This window comes from Penaeus chinensis, chromosome 25, assembly GCF_019202785.1.
Source record: "Penaeus chinensis breed Huanghai No. 1 chromosome 25, ASM1920278v2, whole genome shotgun sequence".
NCBI classification, from domain to species: domain Eukaryota; kingdom Metazoa; phylum Arthropoda; class Malacostraca; order Decapoda; family Penaeidae; genus Penaeus; species Penaeus chinensis.
The window spans coordinates 9,347,072-9,359,571 of NC_061843.1; the positions used below are offsets into that span (position 1 = coordinate 9,347,072).

General features: G+C 39.1%; 1 protein-coding gene across 1 annotated transcript in view; it reads right to left on the bottom strand.

Moving 5' to 3' along the window:
• The window catches only part of LOC125038602, a 477,643-nt gene that overhangs the window by 451,178 nt on the left and 13,965 nt on the right, over positions 1 to 12,500 (bottom strand). The window contains exon 3 of the mRNA XM_047632139.1: positions 1,567 to 1,735. Within this exon, the coding sequence (XP_047488095.1) occupies positions 1,567 to 1,735 (169 nt within the window). The remainder of the gene's footprint in view (positions 1 to 1,566; positions 1,736 to 12,500) is intronic.

The following is a 12,500-nucleotide window of genomic DNA, read 5'->3' on the forward strand; positions in this document are numbered from 1 at the left end:
TGCCATTACTATTACCGTTATAATTATCGTAAACATCAAAATCACCATCAACTTCGTTCTCGCTGTTATAATCACCCTTATTCTTTTTATCCTCCTCTTCCTCACCACAGCGAACTTTCTCAGACTTCCTCCCAATCGTCCTCCTGAATCCCGGAAGATCCCCGGCTCCTCCGCTCGAGAACTAATGTAGATTTCCCCAGCTGTCGTAGTGCGCGTGGGGGGGGGGGGGGGGATTAGTCATTTTTTCCCCCCCAGTCAAATCCAATCCTGTTTCTCCGGCAGAGATTTGCAAGGGAATGAGCAAGTTTTCGAGAGTAGGAGGGGTGGAAAAAGAGAGAGAGAGAGAGGAGGGCAGAGGGAGAGAGAGAGAGAGAGAGAGAGAGAGAGAGAGAGAGAGAGAGGAGGACAGAGACGACGAGTGGGAGAGAGGAAGAGAGGGAGGGGTAGGGGGGAGGGGGGAGAAGGAGGGAGGGAGGGAGGGAGAGAGCTTTTGTGTGTGTGTGCGTGTGTGTGTGTGTGTGTGTGTGTGTGTGTGTGTGTGTGTGTGTGTGTGTGTGTGTGTGTGTGTGTGTGTGTGTGTGCAAGTGTGTGCATATATATATATATATATATATATATATATATATATACATATACTTCAACTATCTTCGTAAATCTCATCGGTTCCTTTTAGTAAAAGTATTTCCTCAAAGAAATTTGACAAAAAGGACGAGAAAGAAAAATAAAAACAAAGAAAAAAACTACAAACGAGAACCAGCGTTCATTAGAAGCTTAGCATAAATACATCCCAAAAATAGCAGATAAGCGCAAAAGAAAAAAAGAAGAAAAAGAAAATGAAAAAAAAGAAAGAAAACAAGACCTTTGGACAATTGGACTGACTGACGTTAATAAAGACCATTTAACTAGTGCAGATGAACCGAGGCTGAAATCGAGTCATGTGTGCAAGTTGAAGCAAATGCATATTCCTTTTAACACTTGACGTCAGTGCTTGCGAAATGTCTCTCATTCGGGGCCCTTAAATTCTTGAAATACCGTTCTTCTCACCTCCTTCGCCTCAGGAGGAATAAAATGCATAAGTGGATGATGAATTGAATGAATTGGTTCTTGAACTGTTAGGTCGGTAAATGACAAAGTAAGTTGGTCGAATTGAGAATTAAATGATAACTGGCTAAATAAATAACTGGTTAATAACTAATTTTCTATCGGTTGTTAGGTAACTATTAGAGAACAAAACATGGTAAAAACTAAAAAGAATATGCTGTAACAGAAAGCCGTTCTAATCCACTCCATTCGCCACCTCATTCTGTGGCTGACTCCACCTCACTAAACTTATCTCCTCGTACGCTAAAACCCCATTTCGACGCACCTCAACTCCCGTTCCACCCTCCCGCGAACTCCGCACCACCAACCCCTCCTTCAACCTCCGCATCACCCCTCCCCTCCCCTTACCCCCACTCGATAATCCGTTCCCCACTCCTACCCCTCCCCCCAACCTTAATCAATCCCTAAACCAATTAATATATTCGTCTATCTACTCATTAATCAACCAATTAACACACTCCTCACCTCCCACTGTGGCTCTGGTCCTCGTCCTGGTCCTCCTCCTGGGGTTCCTCCGCAGGGTGGTCCAAGATCGGCTCCATGCGAGACCCTGGAGAGGTGGAGGCTGGGGACCTTCCGCGACGCAGTGAACCCATCTTGAACGACTGTCTGAAGGAGGCCCTCGCTCGGTTGACTGCGGAGGGAGATAATAGGAAGGTTTAGAAATGGTAATGGTAATAATTAATAATGACTGTATGACATATACTTGAGGGTTGAGGGATATAAGATAAGGGTGTTAGAAGTAAATGGTGATGATGATAGTTGATAACATTGATATATTGACTTCCTTATGACTGTCTGAAGGAGGCCCTCGCTCGGTTGACTGTGGAAGATAATATGAGGGGATAGAAGTAAATGGTGATGATAATAGTTAATAATGACTGTCTGACATATGCTTGAGGGTTGAGTGATATAAGATAAGGGGATTAGAAGTAAATGGTGATGATAATAGTTAATAATGACTGACATATACTTGAGGGTTCAGGGAGATAAGATAAGGGGGATAGAAGCAAGTGGTGATGATGACAGTTGATAACATTGATAATTTGATTTCCTTATGATTATCTGAGCCCCTCGCTTAGTTTACTGTAGCTGGGGTAAGAAGTAAATGGTAATAAAAACAGAAAAAGATTGACTTCCGGATGACTGTCTGACGTACATCTCAGGTTTGAAGGAGATAGGGTGAGAGAATGATAATGCCAGATAATACCAGATTAGGTGACTTCCTTTGACTGAAACACGGTTGGCTGTACAGGAAGAAATGATAAGAGGATTAGAAGTAAATGATGATAAAACAGAGATAAAATGACTTGCATGAGGTTTTTTGGGGACCTAGGATGATGGAATTAGAAGTAAATGGTGATAATATGTTGATAACAGTGATAAAATGGCGTCCTTATCTGTTTGAAGACCGATCGACTCGCGTGAGTGATAATATAAGGAAGCTAGAAGTAAATACATGTTTAATATCCTTCTTTCGAAGTATCAGAGGAAGGCATTGATAATTGGTAAAATTAATTTCGTGTGACTGTCTGGCGCACATTTAAGGGTTGGGATACATAAGATGAGTGGGTTAGAGGTCAATAATGACGACGATTGCACATAACCGTGATAAAATGACTTGTCGAATGATTGCCTGCTAGGATAAAGAAGTTAGAAGTAAATATTGATGATAATTACTACTAACAGTAATCAACTGCCTTCTCTATGTAGAGTTCAAAGGGTGTTAAAAATCAAGGTGATAAAAATAATAAATATCATTAATTAAATGACTGTTGTATATCTGAAAGATTCCTTCGCGTGGTCGACTGTAGGTGGATATAAGATGATGGGGTTAAAAGAAAATGATGATAATAATAGTTAATAACAGTGGTGAAATTACACATTGATGGGTAGAGGGAGAACAGAAGGGAACAGAAATAATGATAATGATAGTTAATAACAGTGATAGAACAATTTGTTTAAGGCTGTCTGAAGCAGGGTTGACTGTAGAGGGAGAAAAAGAAAAGGGTAGTGGAAGTATGTGGTGATGGTAATAACTAATAACAGAAATAAAATTAATTTTTACGCTTTTCAGAAATATGAAAATATTAGCTTAAAAACAAAATGGAGTAATCTGTGTACGATCCGTGCATGAAGAATGCTTTACCATAAGGTATGGAAGTAAAAAAAAAAAAATATATATATATATATATATATATATATATATATAAAAGTGTATAAAATTTACGATAGTATAAGAATAGAATGACTTGCTGGGAGAAAAAACAATGCAGTTCTGATTGTAAAATCTTTTGGTCTTAATGTGTAACGAGTCATAACAGTTGACGGCAGAGTACAGCAGCCTTACTTGGTAATAAGCGAGTTTTGAGGATACAGCAATGAGTACATCAAAATTAAACAGTGTGTTGTATTGGCTATTTCACTAGTAAAGATCATCATAAATTCATTACCTTTACCACTAACACGATTTGCTGTCTATTGATTTGCATATTCACCTCTTTGTTCCTATCCTATATATCGTGCAATTACCTCTATTAAAATATTAATAACTTTGTAATAACATCCGCGGGGAAAATGCCATAATCATGTTAAATATCGTTAATAAGCAGCCATCTAGAAAACATTTAAAAACCCGTTTAAATTCTTCTCGAGGTTTTCAATAAGAATTTTGAGCAGGCCTTAATCATATTACACAAGCGCTCTCAAGTTTAATTAATATGTGAAGGCAATTGCTTCTGAAACGTGATAGTGGTATGTAGAAGCAATAATTCCACGCACGCCTGACACTGAATCATGAAACATGTGTTGCTCATAACATATCGTTTCATCTCTCCCTATCTCTTTCTCTTTTTTTTCTTTCTCCTTTATTTTTCTTTCTCAGTTTCCATCCTCAACCCGAAACCACGAGTATACGAGCGAAAACCAAAAATGCGAATATGAATAATGAATGATGATGATGATGAGGAGGAGGATAATTATGATGATAATACAACAATAACAATAATAATATTCATATTAATAATCTAGTGTATTCTCCTTCAATCCCATGGGTTCTTTCCCAGCTCATCAAGTCAAAAAGTGTACACGAACTTTTGCTCTCCCTTGATGCTGGCGAGGGATACAAGCGCAAAGCACCTGATTTACTCCTAATAATCTATAAACCCCTTTGTGGTAGCGCAGAGAAAATCTAAATGTCTTTTAGGGGATTAGCCAAAAAAGAACATACTAGAATATAAGCGAAAATTACGCGAATACATCTTAAATGCCTAAAACTACAGTACAAAAAATTCAAGGAAAAGACATCCAGAGTGGAGACTGATTGAAGGCTTTAAAAGTCCAATAAAACAAAGGCAAACCCGGCTGAAGGATTAACCGATTCCCAAAGAGAAAGAGAGAAACTAAAGGATACCTCTGACTACCAGACAACAAATAAAAGTTACAAGCAAGACAAAAAATCTGAAAAAATAACACCAACCAAAGTCACGATATATTCAAATCCTTCTAAAACGTATTCTTTCGATCACGTCCATCTCCTACGCAATACATGACCTTTTATCTCCGTCATCACTGTTCATTTTTCTCACAAATAGGGCGAAAAAGCCGCATATACATCACACAGAGAATTGAAAATAAACAAATCATACTCGCTGACAGCCAACCCGTCTCTTTCTCGTTTTCAAAACTCGGTGACGTCAAAAGTGTACGTTTTTAGCAAATATTTTCAATGAATTAATGTATCTAAAAACACAAATAAAAAAAGCACATGCAATAACATCAAGGGCATAAAAATAAAACTATCTCTGGTGAACATATAAACTAATTAAAAGAAAGAGCAAAACCGAATCCATAAAATGCTTTCCCCGAATCCCTAAAATATAACCGACGTAGAATCGAACACCTCAAAAACAATGATATTCAAAATAATAAACCATGAAAAGTCATACTAGTAAACTAAGTAAAAACGTTTGGTTTTGAACTATAAATAAAAAACAATTCGAGAAAAAAGGAGGGGGGCGTACTATAGACAAATTTATTAAACCAGCACAGGCAGACAGGGGATCCCAGACCACCTTAAGATAATGATAATAGCAATGATAATGATAGTGGTGATAACGATACTGATAATGAGAGGTTGATGATAATGATGGGGCGATTATAATGATGTTAATTATTAATGATGTGGGTGGTTTTAATTATGATGATGATAATAATAATGATAATGATAGTGATGATAACGATAATGAAAATGTTGGGGGTGATTATCATAATGAGTGTAATGATAACAATGATTATGATGAGGATGATTATAATGATGCTGATACCAATGATAATGATGGTGGCGATTAAAACGATTAGGATAACGTTGATGGTGACAGTAACAATAATGGTGATGATTTTAATGATAATGATGGTGATGATGACAATAATAATAATAATGATGGTGGTGATGGCAATAATAATAATAATGATGGTGGTGATGGCAATAATAATACTGTTGGTGTTAATAATCATAAATAGTGATTATGATTATAATGATAATGATGGTGATTATAATGATCCTGATAATAATGGTGGTGTTGATTATAATGATCACGGTGTTGATGGCAATAATGATGTTGGTGATTATAATGCTAATGGTGATAATGATAGTGACAATGATGGTGGTGATTATAATGCTAATGGTGATAATGATAGTGACAATGAGGATGACGATAGATTATTGGTGGTGATAACGATAATTAGTAAATTTGAAAATGACGCCTAATACCGATTTCCGGATGAAAACTGTTTTTCTGAAAGGTCTCGTCGTGTTTCTAAATAATTTTAACACTTATTTCCTTCGCAAACGAAGTACAGCGACGGTATCGGCCCTGACAGCGGTGGAGAGCACAAGTATCAAGGTAAATGAAAGGGTAAAAGCGAATGATCGAAATAAGACTTTCAGTTATTTAGTTATTGGTCTGCAAAGTCCCTCGTATGTTCCGGACCGATAAAGTCCGGACAAATATCTGGTCCTCACGCCGATAGTTTCTCACCTGGACCAATAAATCGTCAATAAGTCGTCATAATCTTCCTTTTGGCGGGAATTGCGACCGCTATCCGCCCCCTCTTTTGCGTTATTGCCATGATAGTTTGCATGTTAAAGGCTTGTCATGACGGAGCTGATTTGCATTTCAACCGACTTCCCTTGGGTCCAGCTTCTATTGTCACGTGATTATCTGTTACAAATCTTATTGGCTCAAAGAGTGCTAGTGCCTATTGTCACGTGATTATCTGTTACAAATCTTATTGGCCCAAAGAGTGCTAGTGCCTATTGTCACGTGATTATCTGTTACAAATCTTATTGGCTCAAAGAGTGCTAGTGCCTATTGTCACGTGATTATCTGTTACAAATCTTATTGGCTCAAAGAGTGCTAGTGCCTATTGTCACGTGATTATCTGTTACAAATCTTATTGGCTCAAAGAGTGCTAGTGCCTATTGTCACGTGATTATCTGTTACAAATCTTATTGGCTCAAAGAGTGCTAGTGCCTATTGTCACGTGATTATCTGTTACAAATCTTATTGGCTCAAAGAGTGCTAGTGCCTATTGTCACGTGACGCCCAAGTGCAATTCCCATTGGCTCATTTGAATTTCCTCGCTTACGTCATCCGCTACAATTCCGTCCGGTTGTTTCGTCGCCTCGATTTCGCGTCTATTTTTCTCGCCGCTGGAAGAGTACTTGTCAGGGAGTGCCTGGAATTTAACATTCTCTCTACTGCCCTTATTATTAGTTTGTAAAGGAAACGCCATAGAAGAAAAGTGTTTTAGAATGTTACGTTCTATCGGATGGCAAGATTCTTCATTTCCTTCATTTCCAATAATACTAATGATAATGATTAGTGGTAACAATAATGATTATTCTGTAAACAAACCAATTGCGTATATTAAAGAAAAAAAAAAAAAAAAAAAAAAACTACGAAACTACATCCCTCCTTTTCATACACGCCCGTTTCGTCTCGTCTAATTCTCCATTTATTTTTTCAACTTTGCCTTCGATTTTCGTAAATATGTTCTTTCCTCATACTCAATCCTTGCGTTTAATTTATTCACATTTATTTTCTTGATTCCCTGCGTGAGCAATAAAATGCCCGCTCAAACAATAGACAAACTGACATACACAGTCATATTTGTACACATACTGAAAGAAATATACGTATAAACAGACATACAAAGATATGTAACTAGTCATGTTTGCATACATGCATATATCTAAGCGTGCATGTAAGTGTGCATGCATATATGAATGTGTGGATGTATATGTATGTGTCTATACATGAATGTATGCATGCATGTAGGTAGATGTATATATTCATGTAGACCTATGCATATGCATACATATAAGTAAAAAAAAAAAAAAAAAAAAAAAAAAAAAAAAAAAAAAAAAAAAAAAAAAAAAAAAAAAACGATATCTGACATTTAAAACAGATCATCGAGAAGAAATGAATAATTCTTTAGTCTGGCTGCAAAGGTCAGCGCCCCCCCCCCCCCCGTCATTTAAAATAACCCTAAAATGACATATCAGCCTCTTTTTTTTTTACTCTCTTTCTCAGTCTGTATATTTTCAATTATATTTTCCCTCCTTTTTTGTCTGCGTTTTCATTGTCACTTGTCTTCCCTCTCTCTCTTTTCAGTCTCGTTTTCTTCTCTATTCCATCTCTGCATTCTTTTCCCCTCCTATACTCCCTTTCCTTTCTATTTTCCTCTCTCTATTTCTCTCTCATATCTTTCCTCCTTTCTTTTTTACTTTCATTTCTCAAATGTTTCTCTCGCATTCCTGCTTTCTCCTTTTTCAATCTTTTCATCTTTATCATCTTCGCTTTACTCCTTTAAGGTTCTCTTTCTCTTTCTATTTTTTCTCTCCTTCCTTTCTCATTCTCTCTTTTTCTCCCTCTCTTTCCTGTCTCAATATCTCTTTATCTTTCTCTTCTATCACCTCTCTTACTCCTTCCCCTCTCCTCTCTCTCACTCCCTCCCCTCTCATTTCTCTCACTCCTCCCCATCTCCTCCTGTTCCAATTCCCCCTTCCAATCGGTCTTCCCCCCTCCTCCTTCTTTATCACAGAATCTTTACGTTTCCTCGTCTGACTTCGAAAATTCGTATTAATTGAGCTTAGTCATCGCTTTTGAGGTAAAAATAGGCATGTTATTTTTGTCGTTTCTTTTTTTCTCTCTCTCTCTTTCTCCCTTTCTATATTTCTGGTCAGCATGGATCCTTTTATTTTCTTTTTCCTTCATGTATCTTGCTCTTTTCTTTTTCTACGTGTAGCTTCAACCTTCATTTCTCAATTTGTTTTTTCTATTTATTTCTTTATTGGTAAGTTTCTCTCCTTTTCTTTCTCTTACTCTGTTAGTCTGTCTGTTTATCCCACTCCCACATCCTCACTCTCCCTCTCTATCTCTGTCTCTTTTTCACTCTCTCTCTCTTTCTCTTTCCTTCTCTCTCTCTTCCCCTCCCCCCCTCTCTCTCTATCTTTATATCTATCTATCGCTTTCTCTATCTCTCTCTCTTTCTCTATCTATCTATTTACCTATCTCTATCTCAATTTGCCTATCTACTTATCTTTCTTTCTCCCATTCTCCTTAACTCACTTGTTTCCATATCTCTCTGTGTCTGTTTCTGTCTCTGTGTCTGTCTATCTGACTATAATCTCACCTTTTCCTCTCTTTTTCTCTTATCTATCTTTCACTCCCCTTCTCTTTACTTTTCTTCTCAATATCCTTTTATTCCATAACTTCCTCTTTAATCTATTGTCGCACATAATGTACAACTCATATTAGGCAAATAGTCATCGCGATGTACTTTGTTCAGCTTTGAGTCGGCGACCAGAGTTTGGAAATAATGATCTGTAACGTTCGAATTCACGCTTTGTGAACGCCTGACTCGTGTTTTCGATTTTATTCAGTTCATTAAGTTTCTTTATCTATTTTTTTTTTTTTTTTTGTCTGTACATCGATTTATATATGTATTTTTTCTTTCTTTTCTTCCTTTTTTTTGTCCGTCGGTTTATTAAATTATCTTTTTCTTTTTATATAGATATTTTTTTTACTAAACTCTCTCACTAAACTTCCTCTCCCCCTTTTCCCTTTGATGTTAACTTTTATAGTTCTACGACCATTTATGATCACAGTAGTAAGTAATTTGTTTTTTTTCTCTCTATCTCCCCTCCCCCTCCTTTCTCTCTCTCTCTCTCTCTCTCTCTCTCTCTCTCTCTCTCTCTCTCTCTCTCTCTCTCTCTCTCTCTCTCTCTCTCTCTCTCTCTTTCTCCTCCTCTTTTCCTTTAACCCTAACAAATTTAACCACTTTCACGTGCGCACTGCAGTATCCACACATTCAAAATATTCCTATAACCACACTCATTAATAGAAAAGGGAATAAAGAAAATCGACAACTCTTAACCTATCTTTCGAAACCAATCCGAGGTCCAAGAATCCAAAACCCGCTATATATAGATACGTCTTTCCGATATCCCATAATGTAGAAGACCCACAGAGACCCGAGAAAAGAATAATTTAATACCCTGCGTCCGTCCTCGGGCACAAAAAGAGTCGGTGGCCTTTGAGAGATCCTTTGAGCAATGGGACTTTATGATATAGAATGGTTCTCCCTTCGAATCGCCTATGTACGCGTTTTCTGTTTCTGTAGACCTACGTATTAGTGACACACGTGTGATAAAGGTGTGTGTTGGGGGTGGGAGGGGTTATAGGTGTGTGTGTGTGTGGGGGGAGATGTGTAAGCCTAAGTGTAAATGTGTATCTGTGTACATACATCACACACTATACGTCCCAGACCCAAGACCCCGAACCTACATCTATTCAGCCTCGAAAATTAACTAACAAAGAGATCAGCCTTCTTGGAAGATTCACGTACCGGGAAGAGAGAGGCGAGCAGAAAGGGAGGGATCAGGGAGATATGGGAAAGAAGGGAAACTTGTAAGAGGCAGAGGAAAGAAGAACTTTAAAGAGATGAGGAAGGGGAAAGGGGAACTTGAAAGAAGTAAAGGATGAAAAGGGAGGTACATGAAAGAAATAAGGGAGGGAAGGGAAACTTAGAAGATATAAGGGAGATGAAAGAGGGAACTAAAAAGAGGTAAATGGAGGAGCTTGAAAGATATAGAGGAGGAGAAGAAGGGTAACTCGAAAGAGATAGAGGAGAAGGAAGAGGAGGAAAGAGAGAGAAAAGAAGGGAAAATCATATACAAAAAAATGGCGTGAAGCAGAAGAAAGTTTTAATGAGGAAAGAAAGCGAGAATGATGAGGGGGATTGGAGATAACAACAATGAAAGGGAATGAGCGAGGGAAGGAAAGGGGCGAAGAAGGGGGGTGATAGGTAGATGATACTGATAAAGAAAGGAAAAGAGAAATATGAGAGAAGGGAAGTGTAATGGGAGGAGGAGAATAAGGAAGTAAACCAGAGAAGGGAAGAAGAAGGGGGAGAGGACAAGAGAGCGAGAAATGGTGGGAAGGAAGAGGAGGAGGAAAGGGAAGAGGAAGAAGGCGAGGAATGAAGGAAGGAGGAAGGACAAATGGAAAAGAAATGAAGGAGGTGAGGAATGAGGGAAGGAGGAAAGGCGAATGGAGGAGAAATGAAAGGGAAGAGGGAAAGGAATGAAGTGGAGGAAGGGAAAGGGGAGATGGAGGGAAAAGGAGGAGACGAAGAAAAAAAAAAGGGCAGGAGAAAGAGAAATGAGAAGTAAGGAAAGAGGAGAGAAGAGAAGAAAGAAGAGAAATGGGAAAAGAAAAGAGCAGGGAAGGGGCGAGAGGGAGAAGGGGGTAGCTGAGACCTGGTGTGTGGGGGGAGGGGGGGGATTGGAAAGGAGTCATCAGAGGGCCAGGAGAGAAAGGGACCAATTAGCTTAATTAAGTTGATGTCGCTAAGCTCGTGACATAGTGAGAGGAAAATGTCTTTCTCTGTTGCGGGTTAGCCCCCTGTCCATCTCCCTCCGTTTCTCCCTTTTTCTTCCTCTGTAAAGAGGTAGATAGGTAAAAAAAATAGACAGATATGTAGACAAATAGGGAAATAGTAACACAGGTAGGCAGACAAACAGATAGGGAGATAGTAACATAGGTAGACACACAAACAGATAGGGAGATAGTAACATAGGTAGACAGACAAACAAATAGATGTAAAGAAGCTAGACATATAGGAAGACAGATAGCTAGATAGGTAGACAGATAGATAGATAGTGCGCGAGTGTGCTTGCGTCCGCACCATACCTTGAGTAAGACGCAAGTTGGAATAAACATTCAATTTACCTGCGACTCTTAATCCAGTAAAGGATGTTATATCTCAAGTTAAATGCTGCAAGTGGGACTCTCTAGTGGATAAAATTAACTCCTTTCATCCGTGCTAATTGTCCAGATGCGTGTAAGTCACTTTCGGATAAATGGAGTCGTTTGTCTGTAATTTTGGAAGGATGAAAGGAGAGAGGAAGAATGGGCGAGGGGTGAGAGGGAAGGAGGAAGGGAATAAGGAAAAGGGGAGAGAGGAAGAGAAGGAAGGAGGGAGGAAGGGAGGGAGAAAAAGATGAGGGGCGGAAGGAAGGAAGGGAAGGAGGGACGGCAAGAAAAGAGAGAGAGAGAGAGAGAAAGAGAGAGAGAGAGAGAGAGAGAGAGAGAGAGAACGAGGGTCTAGAAGGGAGGCGGAATTGGGGGGCGGGGGGGAAGGTGAAGATAAAGGAGCAAGATGGAGAGACGATAGGGGGAAGGAATAGGGGAGATGGAAAAGGGGTGGAGAAGGAAAAGCGAGCAAAGGATGAGAGGAAAGAGGGAGAAGAAGGGAAGGGAAGGAAGGGGAAGAAATAAGAGAGGGAAAAAGAAATGAGAAAGATGAAGAGAAGGGAAAAGGACAAGAAAAGGAGATAAACAAGACGAAAAACATAAAAAAAAAAATTGAAAGATAAGAAACAAACAAATTAAAACAGGAGAGTGACAAACAACCACAATAACAACAACGACAAAAGGTCAAGAATAACATGTAAAATTACCCCGCCCGTCTGTCGCTGCCTGACCCCCCCCCCCCTTCCCCCCACTGAGCGGACGAGTGGCCAAGATTACGCCAAGAGGCCGTGTCTCTTCGTCAGCGTCTACTTCAACGCCTCCTTCGGGATATTAGCTTTATTACGGGTGGGAAGCTTGCCATGATATCCTCGAAGGATTTCACTTGTCTCGTATATTTCCCTCCCAGGATTTTTTTTTTTTTTTTTTTTTTTTAAGGCTTGTTGGAAACGGTTCTGATTATGAGGAGCGGTTGGGGTTTGGGGGGGGGGGGGGTGGAGGGGGGAGGTGTGTGTGTGTGTGTGTGTATTTGGTTTGCGTCTATTTTTGTGTGTGTGTGTATTTTGTTTGTGTGTGTGC